The sequence below is a fragment of the Dendrobates tinctorius genome, unplaced genomic scaffold (assembly GCF_039654945.1).
Source record: "Dendrobates tinctorius isolate UK_male_01 unplaced genomic scaffold, ASM3965494v1 ptg000152l, whole genome shotgun sequence".
In the NCBI taxonomy this organism is placed as follows: domain Eukaryota; kingdom Metazoa; phylum Chordata; class Amphibia; order Anura; family Dendrobatidae; genus Dendrobates; species Dendrobates tinctorius.
In genome coordinates, this window is record NW_027361819.1 from 1941551 (window position 1) to 1965539 (window position 23989).

At 37.9% G+C, this 23989-nt stretch overlaps 1 protein-coding gene across 3 annotated transcripts; it reads left to right on the top strand.

Moving 5' to 3' along the window:
• Positions 1 to 21649, top strand: LOC141050705 (uncharacterized). Of its 3 annotated transcripts, none has more exons than XM_073547299.1 (14): positions 1 to 183; positions 13470 to 13572; positions 13698 to 13731; positions 14264 to 14316; positions 14552 to 14615; positions 14979 to 15031; positions 15502 to 15540; positions 15874 to 15973; positions 16428 to 16516; positions 16607 to 16657; positions 16866 to 16919; positions 20351 to 20413; positions 20567 to 20620; positions 20737 to 21649. In XM_073547299.1, exons 2-13 carry the CDS (start codon positions 13476 to 13478, stop codon positions 20617 to 20619), a joined length of 750 nt encoding a protein of 249 aa, XP_073403400.1. In that variant the 5' UTR covers positions 1 to 183; positions 13470 to 13475; the 3' UTR covers position 20620; positions 20737 to 21649. The 3 variants fall into 3 exon arrangements, with proteins under 3 accessions (XP_073403400.1, XP_073403398.1, XP_073403401.1); XM_073547297.1 differs by having other exon boundaries at positions 20789 to 21649; XM_073547300.1 differs by lacking the exon at positions 16866 to 16919 and having other exon boundaries at positions 20789 to 21649.
• The last annotated feature ends 2340 nt before the right edge of the window (positions 21650 to 23989 follow it).

Here is a 23989-nt window from a genome sequence, read left to right on the forward strand (position 1 = left end):
TATGTGCAGATTGACACTAATCACAGAGCCGCGCACTGCTGTCTGCACATCTCCTGGCGAACAAGCCGGCAAACAGCTGGCCCGGGATCTTGAATATTGGGAGTAGTCCTCCAACCGGGCACCCCCAACACCGGAACACGAGGGCAGATTTCCAGAAGAGAGGTCAACGTCCGGACCCCGATTGTAAGTATGCGAATCCTATTCTTCTCGGCCCATGGTGGATGCCCAATTGTTCACCCCGGTGTCGGATCTGTTATGGACCATTTGTAGCACCGCCGTCCCCTATGGTGACCGGGAGCCTCTGAAAACCCTCAAGCCCCTATATATTTAAGATGATTATGATCGTACGTGAGCGTCATTGGATCGGGGTGAAAGAAAGGTCCATCGAGGGATAACGAGAGCACCAAGGCCCATGGGGACCAAGCATGAAAAAACAACAAGAGCTCGGCCTTGGCAAACTTAATTTTATAAACTGTGTCTGAGAGGCAACTATAGTGTAAGTGGGGCATATTTTTAAGGGTAAGATTCCAACTTTAAGGGGACTCATTTTCCAAATGGCCAGTCACTAATCTAGATGGCAATAAGCTAACCCATATTCTTCTGTTAACGGGGAGCGGAGTTGCTTCCTCTGTTTACGACACGTTCGTGAACAGAGATAATGTGGCCATTGGTTTGCGAAAATTGGTTCCGATTGATGGAGCAGGTTGCTCTTGTCCGAGGAAAATATCCGCTCCTTGTCCGTCAGATATATTATGTTCATCACTCAACTGCGAAATCTAACAAACACCAATATATCTCTCAAAACACAATGTTTAAGAAGGAGAGAATCTATTGCCGGAGCTGTCTCGCAAGGTTCCATTACTTATTGCCATGTGTCTGACAATCTTCTAGCTTTTGCCTTCTTGCAAGAGATGGTGGGCTTCATCCTAGGCCTTACAAGACAACGTGGCGCCAAAACATGAACCCAATATTTTTAAATCTGTAAAGCCCTCAAATTGATAAATTCCCCTAAATGCGAACAATGGGTGGTGTCAATGATGGAAGGTCACAACCTTTAGACATAGTTTTTACATGATCTACAATCTCAGGACCCTTTTATGAAGTCATCAATGACTCTCAATACTGAAGTGTTGATACCAACAATATGGGACTGCCATGGGGTCACTAGACGTGAAATAGACCCATCTTCATTTCAAGGTGTAATGTGAAGAACTCGTTAGGTCTCCACTAGCTTCAGTACATGGATGGAGGAATTGTTGAGTGTCACGATGGATCTCTTCTCTAATTAGATCAAGAAAGGAGGCTAAACGGCAATTTTCTTGCATTTTAGTTATTTTAACTATGACTTCTGATAATGGGGAGCTAAGTTGGTTTCTCTGTTTATGATATGTCAGTGAACAGAGATAACGTAGTAGGTGGCCATTGGTTTGAGTAAATTGGTTCTGGCCCAAGGAGCAAAGTGCTCTTGTCGGAGAAAAATATCCACCAAAACACGGACCGGATATTTTTAAATGTGTAGCCCCCCTAATTTATTCCCCAAACACCAACAACAAGTGGTGTTCATGATGATGGAAGGTCGTCACAACCTTTAGACCCAACTTTTACATTATCTACAACATACCATAAAGTAATTAATGACTCTAAGGAACAGTAGAAGAAAAACGTAGCACTCGCCAGCATAAATCAGATCAAATAGTCCTTTATTCACATACGTGCCATGGACAGCAAGTGGACAAGCAGGACATGTGAGATGTGCGGGGAAGGGAGGACGAAGGCTGTTTCGCGATTACTCGCTTCTACAGGTCCAGGTGCCACAACTTGATGACTCTCACAACTGGAGTGCTGATACCAAAGAGATGGAACTACCATTGGGTCCCAAAAGATGAAAGAGACCCCATACCCATTTCAAGGTATAATATAATGGGCTTGTAGGGTTCCCTCTTTCCACCAGCTCCAGTACATGGATGGAGAAATGATTAAGGTTCATGATGGACTTCTTCAATAATGTAATAAAGAAAGGAAGCTAAACTTTTAACTTTTCTTGTCCTGGGGTTTGGTGTGAGGCTCCAAAGATTCTTATGTTTGTTTTTGATGAGCTATTTCTTTTGAGGTTATCTTCTAGTATCCATGTACAGGATGACTATAGGAGGGAGTTTACCCAACTTTAGAAATTGTTTCCACCATCGAACTCTAAAGTTAGTTGGAGATCAGTCATTAAATCCAGACAGAAGAAGAGTGTGGCAATGATGTTCTATGAGCACAACACATTGAAGAGGACGATAAAGTCACTACCTCAGGTCCAGCCATCAGCTCACTTGATGGCTTTCCAGGACAAGCCGTGGGAAATATGGATAGACCATCGCCACCAGAGAGACTCCATTTTGGCTATTAAATAAAAAATCTTGCGCAGCCAGGCCCCATTTTATGATTTCTTTTAGTGAAACAAACCCTTTAAGTCTGTATCTCCAATTTTATAACTGGGTGGTCCTGTTATAGGTCTACTACACAGCCTTGAGACCTTTATCAGGGTTTACAGCAAATCTTCGAGGTTGTCTATGACATCTCTGTACATAAACCACCCTGAGGTCTGGTATGGTGGCCCCGGGTCACACAGCTTCTTTCCTCTTTGCTCATTTCCTCAACTTTTTGCTCTTTCTTGTGTGAAATGCTTCAGCAATAACATTTTCTTTCATGTGTGACCACACAACTTGTACAACACAGAAATAAGGGGTATCTCCACCCAACAGGTAGGACACCTCTGAAGATGTGGTGGCGCAGATGGTTTATATCGTGAAGGAAGCCGGCAGCCATAAGGATTGTCACACAACTGTCCTAGAATATATCTAACATTTCGAGAGATGTTTGGCATGGGGGTGGACCAAGTGATCTATCAAACCAATCCTGAGATAGGTGTTAGGTTCCCTGACCTGGAGAAAAAACTGCAAACACACAAAGTTTACTGATCTATTAGTTCTACATATTGTATGTCCAGGTAACGACAGGAACATCTTCCGTTTCATATCCAGTCACGACAACTATTGTGTCACTATCTAGAATGTCCTACGATGCAATATAACAAGGGTAAGCTGAGAGGATGGCAGATAGTGACTGCGATAAGCTGACAGCATCTGGCGCTCATCTTGGAGACTGATTCTTCTCATCTTCCTTCCCATCCGAAATATCTGATAATCTTCACTTCCTACAGAGCAGATTGAGACCTGAGCTTCACCATCTAAAAGAACCAGAACATTAATGCTTGGAGAGCAAAATGTCCTGTGAAAGCTGAGGAGCCCGATACATAATGAGGAAGTGATATCATATTTATATTCTAATATTAGGACATAAACTTTTACTTTCTGGTGTTTGAGATTGTGGTGGGACTTCCTTCTGGGATAGGTGAGAGGGAGCTTCCTCCTAGAACATTTCCCATGGTAATCCTACCAGATAAGATAATGGGTACCAACTAAAAGTCCACCTGCCAGCATATAGCGGAGATGCTTTATTTCCCCCACAGATACCAGTGATATTGTTGCTTTTGCACCCCTAACGCATAACCTCATGAGGTAGGGTTAATTGTTTGATGCCTTCTCTGGATCATTGGGTTGATTCCCCCAATTCTTGTTGGCCAAGTTCCACGAGTCGGTAGACAAGAGATTCCTGCACAAGTTCTCACCACTCGTGGGTCACACAGAAGCGATCTCTATAGTTCACCTGTATTGACAGCTCTGGTGACCATCAATGTCTGTCCATGTTTATTTTGCTCTTTTTGTTCCCTATGGAACCCCCTACCCGCGGCCCACTCAAAAGTGCTCAGAAGACACACTAATATAATGACTAAACCTGAAAACTCTGTAGGGTGAGAGCAGTCACTGCACCAATCAATGACACCAAACCACAAGACCCAGATACGACGAGGTCTCAGTCTTCTCATGCAGAGAAAGCCAAGACGTCTTCCTCTCACATACTAGAATAAGACATGCAACCGGCACAAAGATCTTCAACCAAAGGTCAGAGAAAATATTGATGTCCTACTAAACTTGAATTTAGGGGCAGCATTATAGTAGTTATATTCTTGTACATAGGGGGCAGTATTATAGTAGTTATATTCTTATACATAGGGAGCAGTATTATAGTAGTTATATTCTTGTACATAGGAGCAGTATTATAGTAGTTAAATTCTTGTACATAGGGAGCAGTATTATAGTAGTTATATTCTTGTACATAGGGGACAGTATTATAGTAGTTATATTCTTGTACATAGGGGCAGTATTATAGTAGTTATATTCTTGTACATAGGGGCAGTATTATAGTAGTTATATTCATGTACATAGAGGGAGTATTATAGTAGTTATATTCTTGTACTTAGGGGGCAGTATTATAGTAGCTATATTCTTGTACATAGGGGACAGTATTATAGTAGTTATATTCTTGTACATAGGGAGCAGTATTATAGTAGTTATATTCTTGTACATAGGTGGCAGTATTATAGTAGTTATATTCTTGTACATAGGGGCGGTATTATAGTAGTTAATTCTTGTACATAGGGAGCAGTATTATAGTAGTTATATTCTTGTATATAGGGGACAGTATTATAGTAGTTATATTCTTGTACATAGGGGCAGTATTATAGTAGTTATATTCTTGTACATAGGGGCAGTATTATAGTAGTTATATTCATGTACATAGAGGGAGTATTATAGTAGTTATATTCTTGTACTTAGGGGGCAGTATTATAGTAGTTATATTCTTGTACATCGGAGGCAGTATTATAGTAGTTATATTCTTGTACATGGGGGCAGTATTATAGTAGATATATTCTTGTACATAGGGGGCAGTATTATAGTAGTTATATTCTTGTACATAGGGGGCAGTATTATAGTAGTTATATTCTTGTACATAGGGAGCAGTATTCTAGTAGTTATATTCTTGTACATAGGAGCAGTATTATAGTAGTTATATTCTTATACATAGGAGCAGTATTATAGTAGTTATATTCTTGTACATAGGGGCAGTTATTATAGTAGTTATATTCTTGAAAATAGGGGGCAGTATTATAGTAGTTATATTCTTGTACATAGGGGGCAGTATTATAGTAGTTATATTCTTGTACATAGGGGGCAGTATTATAGTAGTTATATTCTTGAAAATAGGGGGCAGTATTATAGTAGTTATATTCTTGTACATAGGGGGCAGTATTATAGTAGTTATATTCTTGAAAATAGGGGGCAGTATTATAGTAGTTATATTCTTGTACATAGGGGGCAGTATTATAGTAGTTATATTCTTGTACATAGGGGGCAGTATTATAGTAGTTATATTTTTGTACATAGGAGCAGTATTACAGTAGTTATATTCTTGTACATAGGAGCAGTATTATAGTAGTTATATTCTTGTACATAGGGGGCAGAATTATAGTAGTTATATTCTTGTACATAGGGGGCAGTATTATAGTAGTTATATTCTTGTACATAGAGGGCAGAATTATAGTAGTTATATTCTTGTACATAGGGGGCAGTATTATAGTAGTTATATTCTTGTACATAGGAGCAGTATTATAGTAGTTATATTCTTGTACATAGGGGGCAGAATTATAGTAGTTATATTCTTGTACATAGGAGCAGTATTATAGTAGTTATATTCTTGTACATAGAGGGCAGAATTATAGTAGTTATATTCTTGTACATAGGGGACAGTATTATAGTAGTTATATTCTTGTACATAGGGAGCAGTATTATAGTAGTTATATTCTTGTACATAGGGGACAGTATTATAGTAGTTATATTCTTGTACATAGGGGCAGTATTATAGTAGTTATATTCTTGTACATAGGGGCAGTATTATAGTAGTTATATTCATGTACATAGAGGGAGTGTTATAGTAGTTATATTCTTGCACTTAGGGGGTAGTATTATAGTAGTTATATTCTTGTACATAGGAGGCAGTATTATAGTAGTTATATTCTTGTGCATGGGGGCAGTATTATAGTAGATATATTCTTGTACATAGGGGGCAGTATTATAGTAGTTATATTCTTGTACATAGGGAGCAGTGTTATAGTAGTTATATTCTTGTACATAGGAGCAGTATTATAGTAGTTATATTCTTGTACATAGGAGCAGTATTATAGTAGATATATTCTTGTACATAGGGGGCAGTATTATAGTAGTTATATTTTTGTACATAAGAGCAATATTATAGTAGTTATATTCTTGTACATAGGGGCAGTATTATAGTAGTTATATTCTTCTACATAGGGAGCAGTATTCTAGTAGTTATATTCTTGTACATAGGAGCAGTATTATAGTAGTTATATTCTTGTACATAGGAGCAGTATTACAGTAGTTATATTCTTGTACATGGGGGCAGTATTATAGTAGTTATATTCTTGTACATAGGAGCAGTATTATAGTAGTTATATTCTTGTACATAGGAGCAGTATTATAGTAGTTATATTCTTGTACATAGGGGGCAGAATTATAGTAGTTATATTCTTGTACATAGGGGGCAGTATTATAGTAGTTATATTCTTGTACATAGAGGGCAGAATTATAATAGTTATATTCTTGTACATAGGGGGCAGTATTATAGAAGTTATATTCTTGTACATAGGGAGCAGTATTATAGTAGTTATATTCTTGTACATAGGGGACAGTATTATAGTAGTTATATTCTTGTACATAGGGGCAGTATTATAGTAGTTATATTCTTGTACATAGGGGCAGTATTATAGTAGTTATATTCATGTACATAGAGGGAGTATTATAGTAGTTATATTCTTGCACTTAGGGGGCAGTATTATAGTAGTTATATTCTTGTACATAGGAGGCAGTATTATAGTAGTTATATTCTTGTGCATGGGGGCAGTATTATAGTAGATATATTCTTGTACATAGGGGGCAGTATTATAGTAGTTATATTCTTGTACATAGGGAGCAGTGTTATAGTAGTTATATTCTTGTACATAGGAGCAGTATTATAGTAGATATATTCTTGTACATAGGGGGCAGTATTATAGTAGTTATATTCTTGTATATAGGGAGCAGTATTATAGTAGTTATATTCTTGTATATAGGAGCAGTATTATAGTAGTTATATTCTTGTACATAAGGGCAGTATTATAGTAGTTATATTCTTGTACATAGGAGCAGTATTATAGTAGTTATATTCTTGTACATAGGGGCAGTATTATAGAAGTTATATTCTTCTACATAGGGAGCAGTATTCTAGTAGTTATATTCTTGTACATAGGAGCAGTATTATAGTAGTTATATTCTTATACATAGGAGCAGTATTATAGTAGTTATATTCCTGTACATAGGGGGCAGTTATTATAGTAGTTATATTCTTGAACATAGGGGGCAGTATTATAGTAGTTATATTCTTGTACATAGGAGCAGTATTATAGTAGTTATATTCTTGTACATAGGAGCAGTATTATAGTAGTTATATTCTTGTACATAGGGGGCAGAATTATAGTAGTTATATTCTTGTACATAGGGGGCAGTATTATAGTAGTTATATTCTTGTACATAGAGGGTAGAATTATAGTAGTTATATTCTTGTACATAGGGGGCAGTATTATAGTAGTTATATTCTTGTACATAGGAGCAGTATTATAGTAGTTTTATTCTTGTACATAGGGGGCAGAATTATAGTAGTTATATTCTTGTACATAGGAGCAGTATTATAGTAGTTATATTCTTGTACATAGAGGGCAGAATTATAGTAGTTATATTCTTGTACATAGGGGGCAGTATTATAGTAGTTATATTCTTGTACATAGGTAGCAGTATTATAGTAGTTATATTCTTGTACATAGGGGGTAGTATTATAGTAGTTATATTCTTGTACATAGGGGGCAGTATTATAGTAGTTATATTCTTGTGCATAGGAGCAGTATTATAGTGGTTATATTCTTGTACATAGGGGCAGTATTATAGTAGTTATATTCTTGTACATAGGGGGCAGTATTATAGTAGTTATATTCTTGTACATAGGGGCAGTATTATAGTAGTTATAGTCTTGTACATAGGGGCAGTATTATAGTAGTTATATTCTTGTACATAGGAGCAGTATTATAGTAGTTATATTCTTGTACATAGAGGGAGTATTATAGTAGTTATATTCTTGTACATAGGGGGCAGTATTATAGCAATTATGCTCTTGAATAAGACATGCAACCGGCACAAAGATCTTCAACCAAAGGTCAGAGAAAATATTGATGTCCTACTAAAGTTGAATTTAGGGGCAGTATTATAGTAGTTATATTCTTGTACATAGGGGCAGTATTATAGTAGTTATATTCTTGTACATAGGGGGCAGTATTATAGTAGTTATATTCTTGTACATAGGGAGCAGTATTATAGTAGTTATATTCTTGTACATAGGGGACAGTATTATAGTAGTTATATTCTTGTACATAGGGGCAGTATTATAGTAGTTATATTCTTGTACATAGGGGCAGTATTATAGTAGTTATATTCATGTACATAGAGGGAGTATTATAGTAGTTATATTCTTGTACTTAGGGGGCAGTATTATAGTAGTTATATTCTTGTACATAGGAGGCAGTATTATAGTAGTTATATTCTTGTACATGGGGGCAGTGTTATAGTAGATATATTCTTGTACATAGGGGGCAGTATTATAGTAGTTATATTCTTGTACATAGGGAGCAGTGTTATAGTAGTTATATTCTTGTACATAGGGGCAGTATTATAGTAGATATATTCTTGTACATAGGGGCAGTATTATAGTAGTTATATTCTTGCACATAGGGGCAGTATTATAGTAGTTATATTCTTGTACATAGGAGCAGTATTATAGTAGTTATATTCTTGTACATAGGGGGCAGTATTATAGTAGTTATATTCTTGTACATAGGGAGCAGTATTCTAGTAGTTATATTCTTGTACATAGGAGCAGTATTATAGTAGTTATATTCTTATACATAGGAGCAGTATTATAGTAGTTATATTCTTGTACATAGGGGGCAGTATTATAGCAGTTATATTCTTGAACATAGGGGGCAGTATTATAGTAGTTATATTCTTGTACATAGGAGCAGTATTATAGTAGTTATATACTTGTACATAGGGGGCAGTATTATAGTAGTTATATTCTTGTACATAGGAGCAGTATTATAGTAGTTATATTCTTGTACATAGGAGCAGTATTATAGTAGTTATATTCTTGTACATAGGAGCAGTATTATAGTAGTTATATTCTTGTACATAGGGGGCAGAATTATAGTAGTTATATTCTTGTACATTGGGGGCAGTATTATAGTAGTTATATTCTTGTACATAGAGGGCAGAATTATAGTAGTTATATTCTTGTACATAGGGGGCAGTATTATAGTAGTTATATTCTTGTACATAGGAGCAGTATTATAGTAGTTATATTCTTGTACATAGGGGGCAGTATTATAGTAGTTATATTCTTGTACATAGGGGCAGTATTATAGTAGTTATATTCTTGTACATAGGGGGCAGTATTATAGTAGTTATATTCTTGAACACAGGAGCAGTATTATAGTAGTTATAATCTTGTACATAGGAGCAGTAGTATAGTAGTTATATTCTTGTACATAGGGGGCAGTATTATAGTAGTTATATTCTTGTACATAGGGGGCAGTATTATAGTAGTTATATTCTTGTACATAGGAGCAGTATTATAGCGGTTATATTCTTGTACATAGGGGCAGTATTATAGTAGTTATATTCTTGTACATACTGTAGGAGTAGTATTATAGTAGTTATATTCTTGTACATAGGAGCAGTATTATAGTGGTTATATTCTTGTACATAGGGGCAGTATTATAGTAGTTATATTCTTGTACATAGGAGCAGTATTATAGTAGTTATATTCTTGTACATAGAGGGAGTATTATAGTAGTTATATTCTTGTACATAGGGGGCAGTATTATAGTAATTATGCTCTTGCACATAGGGGCAGTATTATAGTAGTTATATTCTTGTACATAGGGGGCAGTATTATAGTAGTTATATTCTTGTACATAGGGGCAGTATTATAGTAGTTATATTCTTGTACATAGGGGGCAGTATTATAGTAGTTATATTCTTGAACACAGGAGCAGTATTATAGTAGTTATATTCTTGTACATAGGGGCAGTATTATAGTAGTTATATTCTTGTACATAGGAGCAGTAGTATAGTAGTTATATTCTTGTACATAGGGGGCAGTATTATAGTAGTTATATTCTTGTACATAGGGGGCAGTATTATAGTAGTTATATTCTTGTACATAGGAGCAGTATTATAGCGGTTATATTCTTGTACATAGGGGCAGTATTATAGTAGTTATATTCTTGTACATAGGAGTAGTATTATAGTAGTTATATTCTTGTACATAGGAGCAGTATTATAGTGATTATATTCTTGTACATAGGGGCAGTATTATAGTAGTTATATTCTTGTACATAGGAGCAGTATTATAGTAGTTATATTCTTGTACATAGAGGGAGTATTGTAGTAGTTATATTCTTGTACATAGGAGCAGTATTATAGTAGTTATATTCTTGTACATAGGGGCAGTATTATAGTAGTTATATTCTTGTACATAGGGGGCAGTATTATAGTAGTTATATTCTTGTACATAGGAGCAGTATTATAGTAGTTATATTCTTGTACATAGGAGCAGTAATATAGTAGTTATATTCTTGTACATAGGGGGGCAGTATTATAGTAGTTATATTCTTGTACATTGGGGGCAGTATTATAGTAGTTATATTCTTGTACATAGAGGGCAGAATTATAGTAGTTATATTCTTGTACATAGGGGGCAGTATTATAGTAGTTATATTCTTGTACATAGGAGCAGTATTATAGTAGTTATATTCTTGTACATAGGGGGCAGTATTATAGTAGTTATATTCTTGTACATAGGGGCAGTATTATAGTAGTTATATTCTTGTACATAGGAGCAGTAGTATAGTAGTTATATTCTTGTACATAGGGGGGAGTATTATAGTAGTTATATTCTTGTACATAGGGGGCAGTATTATAGTAGTTATATTCTTGTACATAGGAGCAGTATTATAGCGGTTATATTCTTGTACATAGGGGCAGTATTATAGTAGTTATATTCTTGTACATACTGTAGGAGTAGTATTATAGTAGTTATATTCTTGTACATAGGAGCAGTATTATAGTGGTTATATTCTTGTACATAGGGGCAGTATTATAGTAGTTATATTCTTGTACATAGGAGCAGTATTATAGTAGTTATATTCTTGTACATAGAGGGAGTATTATAGTAGTTATATTCTTGTACATAGGGGGCAGTATTATAGTAATTATGCTCTTGCACATAGGGGCAGTATTATAGTAGTTATATTCTTGTACATAGGGGGCAGTATTATAGTAGTTATATTCTTGTACATAGGGGCAGTATTATAGTAGTTATATTCTTGTACATAGGGGGCAGTATTATAGTAGTTATATTCTTGAACACAGGAGCAGTATTATAGTAGTTATATTCTTGTACATAGGGGCAGTATTATAGTAGTTATATTCTTGTACATAGGAGCAGTAGTATAGTAGTTATATTCTTGTACATAGGGGGCAGTATTATAGTAGTTATATTCTTGTACATAGGGGGCAGTATTATAGTAGTTATATTCTTGTACATAGGAGCAGTATTATAGCGGTTATATTCTTGTACATAGGGGCAGTATTATAGTAGTTATATTCTTGTACATAGGAGTAGTATTATAGTAGTTATATTCTTGTACATAGGAGCAGTATTATAGTGATTATATTCTTGTACATAGGGGCAGTATTATAGTAGTTATATTCTTGTACATAGGAGCAGTATTATAGTAGTTATATTCTTGTACATAGAGGGAGTATTGTAGTAGTTATATTCTTGTACATAGGAGCAGTATTATAGTAGTTATATTCTTGTACATAGGGGCAGTATTATAGTAGTTATATTCTTGTACATAGGGGGCAGTATTATAGTAGTTATATTCTTGTACATAGGAGCAGTATTATAGTAGTTATATTCTTGTACATAGGAGCAGTAATATAGTAGTTATATTCTTGTACATAGGGGGGCAGTATTATAGTAGTTATATTCTTGTACATAGGGGGCAGTATTATAGTAGTTATATTCTTGTACATAGGAGCAGTATTATAGTAGTTATATTCTTGTACATAGGAGCAGTAGTATAGTAGTTATATTCTTGTACATAGGTGGCAGTATTATAGTAGTTATATTCTTGTACATAGGGGGCAGTATTATAGTAGTTATATTCTTGTACATAGGGGCAGTATTATAGTAGTTATATTCTTGTGCATAGGAGCAGTATTATAGCAGTTATATTCTTGTACATAGGGGCAGTATTATAGTAGTTATATTCTTGTACATAGGGGGGCAGTATTATAGTAGTTATATTCTTGTACATAGGGGCAGTATTATAGTAGTTATATTCTTGTACATAGGGGGCAGTATTATAGTAGTTATATTCTTGTATATAGGGGCAGTATTATAGTAGTTATATTCTTGCACATAGGAGCAGTATTATAGTAGTTATATTCTTGTACACAGGGGCAGTATTATAGTAGTTATATTCTTGTACATAGGGGGCAGTATTATAGTAGTTATATTCTTGTACACAGGGGCAGTATTATAGTAGTTATATTCTTGTATATAGGGGGCAGTATTATAGTAGTTATATTCTTGTATATAGGGGCAGTATTATAGTAGTTATATTCTTGTACATAGGGGGCAGTATTATAGTAGTTATATTCTTGTACACAGGGGCAGTATTATAGTAGTTATATTCTTGTATATAGGAGCAGTATTATAGTAGTTATATTCTTGTACATAGGAGCAGTATTATAGTAGTTATATTCTTGTACATAGGAGGCAGTATTATAGCAGTTATATTCTTGTACATAGGGGCAGTATTATAGTAGTTATATTCTTGTGCATAGGAGCAGTATTAAAATTTTTTTGCAGATTTAGAAGTTTCTTGTTCTGCAGAGAGCTCTCATTTTAAGGAAGAGCATGAGGGAAGATGTACTATGAAAGTAACACTTTACCAAAACTGAAATTACTACATTTTCTGTTGAGTCCTAACTAATATTGAGATATTACATGACGTTTACAACCTGCAAAGTGCATAAACTCCTGTATGAATTGCGTCTGGGAATGATTACTCGCTTTGTGTTCGGCACTTCCCTCTGGGTTGACTTTATATGGGCTGGATGGGAAATGACAGGTTCTACTGATTCCTTATTAAAAAACTAAATGTGACAATTTACAAATAAATTGCTGAATTAAATCCTTTCACCTCTAGATGGCAGTCTTTGCTCTGTTATTAATGAACGCTTAAAAAACACAGCACTCCGAGTGGTAAAATATGGTATAACAAGTAAAATTCCTATAAAAAAAAAATAGAGGTTATGTGGTGATTTTTTTTTCTGTTCTTTTGAATACAGGTCAGCATGATGGACACATTCAGTGTGATGTACTTTGCTGCTGTTGTTCTCCCCATAGTTCTCATCACAGGCCTGTGGATCAGCTGTCATAGAAAGATACCAAGTAAGTGATGGAATTCTCAGTTTTAATATATGTCATGGTGAATATGAAAGATGTTGTAGAAGTTTGAACTTTAATTTTTTTTCTAAAAAAAAAAACAAAAAAAACTTTTCTGCTTTCTCTCTCAGTTCACATTACACAGACAGAGTACTGCGATAACAAGTAAGTTATTCCATTTGTGTAAATGTATCAAATCGGCAGCGCTATCTACGGTATATGCCATTTAAATAGATTCTATTATAATAACAGCGCCACCTATAGGACATAAACATATAAAGACTCCATCAGGAAGGTCCAGTAATGAAACACCGCCACCTGTAGGTCATAAAGATGTATAGAGTACATCAGGAAGTGTGGACACAGCACCATCAACAGGCAGATTCCATCAGGAAGCATAAAAACAACGCCACCTACATGACATAAAGATATATATAAACCATCAGAAACTACCGTAAAGGTCTATAGAGTCAGTCGACTAGGCAGTATGGAAATGCCACCACCTACAGGTCATAAGTAGATAGACTCCAGTTGGGCAAAAATTATCATGTTTCTCCTTTCCATCTGTGGTTGTATTTAGAGCCTACTGTACGTAGGCATGACCACCTAAAGTACATTTTTGGGGGGAGAATCGATGTGCAGTACTATGTACATTACCCGGAATGCTCTTTTTTACTCTCATTTTCCTGTATCGTAGGACTCATTATACTCCACCTTCATCAAGTTTTATGATTATGAATAGACCACCAGGTAAGGCCTGACGTCAGATTCCCACATCTGTCTGATCACCTGCCATGTGTTCTGCACGGAGACAGAACATTCTTTGTGATGTACCAGAGTTGGCCTGCCTGCTCTAACCCCACATTTCCATAAACACCTAAATATTGATTGTATCTGAGGATCAGCCCAAGAACAACACTGTTTAGACCATAGGACATGTTCCTCAGCTGCTGAGAACTAACCACCATATCCTCTGTCTCCATAGTTCATCTGCGATCAGTCTCCTCTCAGGGCACCATGTGCCACCAGGACATCTTGCTCACCATTCCGTACGTATCTGTCATCTCCATATCCTCGATGTTGACCTTCTCCTCTGCACCTATCTTCACTCAGTAGGGTATATACATCAATAGATTGTAAGTTCTGATGGTTTCCAGGTCAGTGTGAACAGGCACACATTAGAAAGTTGACATGGTGAGGCCTCGTTGTTTTCGTAGACTTTTGAAAGTAATTCAGAGGTCGGGATTTCTTACACTTCCTCATATCATGGCCGGACCACAGATTTATAGCTTCTTGAGGGTTCTTGATGAGAAGGAAGTGTGTTATTTTCAAGTTCACCTGATGCGCAGACGACACTGAGATAAAGGGCTCATACATGTGAACTAAGACCCTTTGAACATCTGTCTCCACAGGAAGTCACCAATCTGTGAGAGCCGTAGAAGTTCGGTGGGAAGAGAAATTCAAGGTAGGTTCTAAAGCTCATCTCATTTGGAGCATGTGAGGCAGGCACCAGATGTATATGCCCCGTGGTGGTGATAATGTGGGTCTGATGGCATTGATGGATATGGATACTTTCACCTGTTTGCCAAAATTTGGTGACTTCCATATCTTTTGTAGGAACCTGTTGTATAGGGTCTACATCCTGAGCATTGGTTGTGAGGATCTACTATACTCTAGACCTTCTTTCGAATCATCTATTCAACCTCTGATACAGGTTTTGTCTACTTGTCTTCCACCCACTGTATTAAGTTCATTCATATCCAGCCTCATTTCAGAGACATGTACTGTGGGACAACCAGTAGACAAGTCTCTATGTATATGGAGATCTTTACCTCTGCGGATAGTCTCACATCTTCATCACATTTCTTAAACTTCCTTTATCATTTTACTGAGTTGTCAAAGTCTTTTCTTGATTCCTTTTTCTTCTGCTCTCAGGTTACCCTGATGGATTCGACTCCATCCCACCCGCAGCAAGTACGTGACCGCTATAATCTTATGTATCAAGCACAAGTTTAACTCTCCATATGGCACTCATGATACCCAAGGACCATAAATTTGGTCCGTCCTAAAGTCACCTATGATGGTAGAACCATCTACTAGGATTGTTGTTGAGTTGATGTATTTCCTAGTTCCCCATATTTGGTTATGACTTTTGTACAGGGGCCATCTTGATTTAATTGGGGACATATGAGGTGGTCATCAGAGAATCTTGGCCAGGTTCTTCATGAATGAGGCCTCCTAAGACTTTGTTTAAAGTGGAAAAACCATTTAAGTCAAGTGGCAGCGACAACTGTGTCCTTTCTGTAGGTGCTTCTCTCTTAAAAAGGAAAAGTATAGAAGTAGATGATTATGACGATGAAGGAGAAGACCCAAACGACTCCAGTGACAACCAGGCTTACGGATACATGTAAGGAGGCTTGATATCCAGTAGATGACAGCGTATGGATACTTGGTGCCTGCCGTCATGTCACATATTGTAATGAAATGCTGAATGGAACATAAGAAGATGGTGGAGAATGGCTGACAGTATGAGAGAGCTGACATTTGCTACACCTTTTATCGCTGACGTATACTTGGCACACGATCCAAACCTCCATATTATATACACAGTGCACCATCCATGTCCTTACACAAATGCACAATGATCCATCCAAGCTTTCACACCCATGCATAGTGCACCGTCCAGACATTCATACATGAAAGACACAGAGCCCAAATTTTTATTTTTTTATTCCAAGACTATTCATCCATCCCACCACTTTGACAAATGTACAGAGCCCTAGATGTAGGTTTCCTTCACCATTGTTACACCTTCACTCACTCTTCCTTATACTAATGCCCTACACTTTATACCCATCCAGTGAAGTTCTACCAGACGAAGGGGCCACTAATCTTGGACCGGTGCTGGTAGTTACATGCGATGTGGACAACAGAGCGAGCCTCTCCTCAGGTAGGAGAAAGATCTGTCATCTGTGAGGGAGAAAGGTTTGGACCAAACCATTTCTGAGGCCTCTGATAATACCTCGTTTTTGTTTCGCAGTGGGCACCGATGAAAATTATGTAAATGTCGGCAATTCCGATGACGCAAAGGGTAAGAGGAATGTTAATAACGGCATTTCTTCAAGATGTGGACTGAAATTAACACTTTATTTAAAATGTCGAAAAGTGGTTTGGAAAGTTTAGACCTCCTTCACCTGGTGATAGGCACAGAACCATGACTACCAGAGATGATCGGCTGCTGATCTTGTTCTTGCTTCTATGGACTTATCTTGTAATAATTTCTATTATTCTGTTTTCAGCACCTTCCATCGATGGCAACTACGTTAACGTCGGAGACGCGAATGATATAAAGGGTATTTATATTATAGATATGCGGCAGGAAAGGCAATTTTGGGAGAAGAGGTCACACAGATGGGGAAAAGGCCAGGAGAATTAAGCGTGAGGGATGATTAAAGCATTGGTTGAAATTTCATGGTGTTGATTATTGAGGAGGAGTCTGTGGAGACTGATGACGGATAAGATTTAAAAAATAATCAGGAATGGAAGAGAAGGTTGAATAGACAAGTCAAGATCAGGCATGGAAGAGGAGGTTGGATAGACTGGTGAAGAATATGGCGAATGGAAGAGTGGAGATATGCTACTACGGTCAAGGTCAGTTGTGGTAAAGAAGTGTAGAGTGGTCAAAGAACTATTAATGAGGAGGAGGTTGGATAGATTGGTCAACGATTTATTATGGAAGAAGAGGTTAGAGGATTGTGTATGGAAGAGGAAAATGGATAGATTGATCAAGGATCACACGTGGAAGAGGTGGATTGGTGAAAGATCAGACATGGAGGAGGATGTTAGATAGAAAGTCTAAGGATCATATATGGAAGATGACATTAGATAAATCATTCAGTGTCAGATATGGAAAAGGAGGTTTGATAGACTGGTAAAAATTAGGCGTGAAAGAGTGGAAATATCTCGTTATGGTCAAGGTTAAGTATGGAAGATTAGATTAAATGCAGAGGTCAAGGATCAGTTCTTGAAGAGTGGGTTTGATAGATTGATCAAGGATCAGGAACTGCTATATAAACAATTCGCAGCAATAAACCAGTACCAGCATATAATAAATCCAATCATTCAGCATAGAGTCATATAAGATATTATGGCTCTGTGGACCAGAGGGGTTAGTTCAGGGTCATTTGTTTTCCTCATCTATTCTTCATTACAGCACCTTGTTCCACTTTATTTGGTCCACAGAGCCATAATATCTTATATGACTCTATGCTGAATGATTGGATTTATTATATGCTGGTACTGGTTTATTGCTACAAATTGTCAAGGTCAGGTGTGAAAGATGAGTTTATATAGACTTTTCAAGGTTCCGGTATGGAAGGAGAGGTTGAATAGACCAGCCAAGGTCGGGTGTAGACGAGGAGGTTATATATGCTATTCAAGGTCAGGTGTGGACGAGGAGGTTATATAGGCTATTCAAGATCAAGTGTGGACGAGGAGGTTATATAGGCTATTCAGGGTCAGGTGTGGACGAGGAGGTTATATAGGCTATCCAAGGTCAGGTGTGGACGAGGAGGTTCTATAGGCTATTCAAGGTCAGGTGTGGACGAGGAGGTTTTATAGGCTATTCATGGTCAGATGTGTACGAGGAGGTTATATAGGCTATTCATGGTCAGGTGTGGACGAGGAGATTATATAGGCTATTCATGGTCAGGTGTGAATGAGGAGGTTATATAGGCTATTCATGGTCAGGTGTGAATGAGGAGGTTATATATGCTATTCATGGTCAGGTGTGAATGAGGAGGTTATATAGGCTATTCATGGTCAGGTGTGAATGAGGAGGTTATATAGGCTATTCATGGTCAGGTGTGGACGAGGAGATTATATAGGCTATTCATGGTCAGGTGTGGACGAGGAGATTATATAGGCTATTCATGGTCAGGTGTGGACGAGGAGATTATATAGGCTATTCATGGTCAGGTGTGGACGAGGAGATTATATAGGCTATTCATGGTCAGGTGTGAATGAGGAGGTTATATAGGCTATTCATGGTCAGGTGTGGACGAGGAGGTTATATAGGCTATTCAAGGTCAGTTGTGGACGAGGAGGTTATATAGGCTATTCAAGGTCAGGTGTGGACGAGGAGGTTATATAGGCTATTCATGGTCAGGTGTGAATGAGGAGGTTATATAGGCTATTCAAGGTCAGTTGTGGACGAGGAGGTTATATAGGCTATTCAAGGTCAGGTGTGGACGAGGAGGTTATATAGGCTATTCAAGATCAGTTGTGGACGAGGAGATTATATAGGCTATTCATGGTCAGGTGTGGACGAGGAGATTATATAGGCTATTCAAGTTCAGTTGTGGACGAGGAGGTTATATAGGCTATTCAAGGTCAGGTGTGAATGAGGAGATTATATAGGCTATTCAAGGTCAGGTGTGGACGAGGAGGTTATATAGGCTATTCATGGTCAGGTGTGAATGAGGAGGTTATATAGGCTATTCAAGGTCAGTTGTGGACGAGGAGGTTATATAGGCTATTCAAGGTCAGGTGTGGACGAGGAGGTTATATAGGCTATTCAAGATCAGTTGTGGACGAGGAGATTATATAGGCTATTCATGGTCAGGTGTGGACGAGGAGATTATATAGGCTATTCAAGTTCAGTTGTGGACGAGGAGGTTATATAGGCTATTCAAGGTCAGGTGTGGACGAGGAGGTTATATAGGCTATTCATGGTCAGGTGTGGACGAGGAGGTTATATAGGCTATTCAAGATCAGTTGTGGACGAGGAGATTATATAGGCTATTCATGGTCAGGTGTGGACGAGGAGATTATATAGGCTATTCAAGTTCAGTTGTGGACGAGGAGGTTATATAGGCTATTCAAGGTCAGGTGTGGACGAGGAGGTTATATAGGCTATTCAAGGTCAGGTGTGGACGAGGAGGTTATATAGGCTATTCATGGTCAGGTGTGGACGAGGAGGTTATATAGGCTATTCAAGATCAGTTGTGGACGAGGAGATTATATAGGCTATTCATGGTCAGGTGTGGACGAGGAGATTATATAGGCTATTCAAGTTCAGTTGTGGACGAGGAGGTTATATAGGCTATTCAAGGTCAGGTGTGGACGAGGAGGTTATATAGGCTATTCAAGGTCAGGTGTGGACGAGGAGGTTATATAGGCTATTCATGGTCAGGTGTGGACGAGGAGGTTATATAGGCTATTCAAGGTCAGATGTGGACGAGGAGGTTATATAGGCTATTCATGGTCAGGTGTGGACGAGGAGGTTATATAGGCTATTCGAGGTCAGGTGTGGACGAGGAGGTTATATAGGCTATTCATGGTCAGGTGTGGACGAGGAGGTTATATAGGCTATTCGAGGTCAGGTGTGGACGAGGAGGTTATATAGGCTGTTCAAGGTCAGGTGTGGTGGAGGAGGCTAATTAGGTGACTAAAATTATAGAGGTGATGGTCAAATAAATTGCTGAAAAATTAAGGATGGAGAAACTAAGAGTTGTCCATCTAGTTTTTATTTGGCTCTCGGCTATTTTATGGGAATGCGTAATTTTTTTTCAGCCAAGAGGGAACATGATGAAATTCAGTACACCGATCATTTTTGGTGTTAGGCGATCCTGATATATGGTTCATTAAATCCATGGCAAATTTCAGTGAATATGCCATGACTGGTTGCCTTCAACCCAATATGGGTGAATGGAGAGTTTAGACATATCAAGGAAGGGTCGCATATTGCTTTACTTGCGTCAAACGTTAAACTCTCTTCTCTTAGGAGAAAGTCTGGAGTATGTGAATGTAGAAGATGCCGAAACCCACTCCGCTTCCATTAATCAGGGTAGGTTTTCGGGATGATACTAGGTGGAATGTCCTCAGGCCTTAGATGAACATGCCAGTGAGCAAATTTAGGTCATAAAATATTTCCAAAGTATGAATCATTTGCGTGCTCTGTTTTCTAGAGGAAAAAAACATCTTGCATTATGTCTTACAGAGAGTGAAGATGATGACGTACCCGAATATGAAAACATTGAGAAAGCGCATTAAGGTATATAAATAACCCTCTATTCTTGACCTAGGGGGCAATGGCCAACTTGTGGAATCATCTGGTGAAATATTACATCCGGGGATGTTTCCTATCTCCACCTTCTACATGTCTTCCAGGTTAGGACTCCACACCTGCTGAAGGACAGACTTTTATTTTTTTTTTTTTCAGGCGACTGACCCCCAATATTCCCTGTATGGATCCAGGAGGAAGTCTTCTTGATGGGCCTTTATGCTTCAGGTTGACCTGTTAACCACTTTTCCTGAATCCTATCTTTGGGATGACCTCTTCTTGCACTTACTGGACTATTCTACATTGAGTTGCTAGGTTGAACTGGATCCCATTATAATTTCCAACCAACCCTTGATGAATCGGTTGTAAATGTCTTCTGAAGATAGATGAAGATGGGACCTGACCCTCAGAAAACTCATCATGAATATTTCTTTTTTTCTAATTTACTGAAGAAATAAGATGCCACCAAACTGGTGCCAGAAACGATTACAAAAGTATTAGATATTAGACATCGGAATAGTTCCTAGACATCATGTAAGAAAGTGGTCTTCATCCTGTGGTGGATATAGTTGGCGACCACTAATCTAACCTGAGACGTATATATGGTAGTGCATGTTTTTGTTATTTATACCTTGTAGATATTTTTTATGTTTTCCTTCCATATCTTGCTGGCCAAATCCTGAGATATTTGCCTCTTCTTTGATCACGGACCTGTAGCTGAAGAACGTGATAACTGGAGCCTCTGTAGATGCTCAAGGAATCTTCAAGATTAGACGCCTTGTGTCTGTAGTAATAGGCCTACAACCTGTATAAGCTGACACAAACTCCTCACAATAATTAAACTCTTTCCCACCATTATCCGATGATGATGTTCCTGAGAAAATGTAAAAAAATAATCTTTGTAGGGAGTGACAGAAATACATACGATGTGTTTTATATGAAGACTTTATTTATTTATTTCTTTTATTCTAGTAATTCTACTGTTCATTTTATTATGTTATTAAAAGGCTTTGATATCAATCCAAGGGTCCAATCATTTCCCACATATTTGTACCTGTTTGAGTGTCCATTGCCTGGTTTATGGTGTAGGGGCAAATTTCGGGTTACACTATGGGCAGTGTTGGAGTATAGAGAAACTGGTTTAGGGATGGAATTTGGCTAGGACTAGGCCCGTCATCCGACGGTTCATTGGAGTCACACCTGTCTCGAATGTTGGCCTGAATGTTTATGTATTGTCCATGGAAGAGTGGAGTTTTTCCTGAGGAAACAATCGGATAGCGCTTTGATTTTCAACCGGTCATTCCTTCTCTCCATCAATATCATCTGTTGGGGGAAGAGTCAGGAGATCCACATTAACGATAGATGGTTGGCCGGCACCACCGATATTGATGTGGTTCAGCCAATTTTAATGTGTATGGAATGCTTTAGTGTTGACCTATAGATTGACTTAGGGCTGGGAGATATAGAGGGGTTTACGGTTTGACCAGAGTTAGAAGTGGTTAGAGGGCAGACAGAGCCATTTTTAACCCCCTATATAACGCACATATCCATCTTAGGTGCGTCACTTTGTACTCCATGAATGAAATGTACATCATGCCGATCGCACCGTCCAACTTCTGTATCAATGCCATCAGCTGCAGGAACTCAACTAATACATACAGTTAGGTATTATCACCTATCCTAGCTGTTTAACCCCTCAGGACGAATTTGACAGAGGGAGACTTCTCCTTCTGTCAGCCCATCAGCACTTCCGCAGTGCAAGAGTAAAGTGCCGATGGATTGCTATGTCAAATGGAAGACTGACAACGGCCTCCAGGTCTGCTATATACTACTGCCTATGAGATCATGCCAGAAGATGGGCCTAATAGGTCAACAATTAGTCAAACACCGACAGGCTAAGTAACGCACTGCAATACACAAGTAGTGCAGGGTATTACCTAAGTGATCATAAGATCACATGTTCAAGTCCCATTGAGTTACTAATAAGTATTATAAAACAAATAAAAAAAAATATGTTTCTAAGAGTTAGAAATTGTTATAAAAAAGTAAAACCACCCTCACCAAAATCCCACTTTTTTCAATAAAATAAAATATTGAATCTAGAAAAAAAATATTATTTATCCTGTAGGATAGAAGACAATCTGTCACACAACTCTGTCTACCGAAAAATAAAAATGTTATGGGTTTAGGAATATGGCAAATAAGTGATTAAAAAACAAATTGTGAAAACGTAGTAAATTTTAAAAAAATGCGTCAATGAAAAAATTAAGTAAGTGATCTATGTCCCAAAGGCAAAAAAAATCCAAACATCAATACATATGAATGAAGTTCTCATGTGTCAGCACGGCCTTCACATTTCTTTGCTCTTATTCTCGTAGAATTAGATGGTGCCACTTGTGGTTAGTCTCACTCTTAGGGTTGACCACCTGAGGAAGGTTGCGTTTAGGATGTCGAAAAGTGAAAGGTCTTACATAGTCCTCAAGAGCGTGACTAGTTAAAGGGGTTGTCTATGGACATCAGATAAAACTTACTGATTTAGATTAATGTAATTCAGAATTATGAAAGTGACACCGGCATTATGTCCAGATTTCCCGACCGTTCCCAAGGTCTATATCTGCAGGGAGCTTCTTCACCCTCCATATTATCCCACCAGCTGTTTGGCACAGTTCATTCAGTGAGTTATACAAAGGTATACAGTTATGCAAAACTATATACTATTATAAAAAGTTGTTAAAAATGACATCGCAATGACAGCCTCTGAATAAAGACACCTATGTGCTGTACAAAGGCCTGATGACAAATGAGCATCCTGTCCAATGTGGTTTTGGTGGTTTCCATACCACCTAGTTCTAAGCATCGCGTGTCTCATCAGAGGGGGCGTACAATTACTGTTCCGGACATGCTGCTTTGGTGGGTCACAGAACCTAGTGAGGACGATAGGACAAGGTAAGAGAGGCCATAAGAAAGAGCAGAGAAGAAAAGAAGAGCGCTACACGGCCAGAGAAGCTGAAGGACAGAAGAAAGGACGCATTCAGGAGGGAAATGTTGAGTGACCTGAAGGAGGACCTAAAACAGAAGACTCACCAGGGGTGAACACAGAAAGATAAATGTTCCACAACGCTTTTGATGACTGGATAATTGGGCTGCTTGGAATATTGGGTATGGCCTTATTTATTGGTTGCACCAGCTGCTGGCAATGTAAGTACATCTCACCAGTTTGGTCTCCAGGCCTACTCATTATCATGGTTTCAGGGCTTCTCAGCTCCAGGACTTTTGGTGTTATGCTCAAGACTTATGTTAAGGTTCCACATGCCTCCGATAGATGTCAGTTGAAGGCTTTTTTAGGCCGCCAGTGATTTC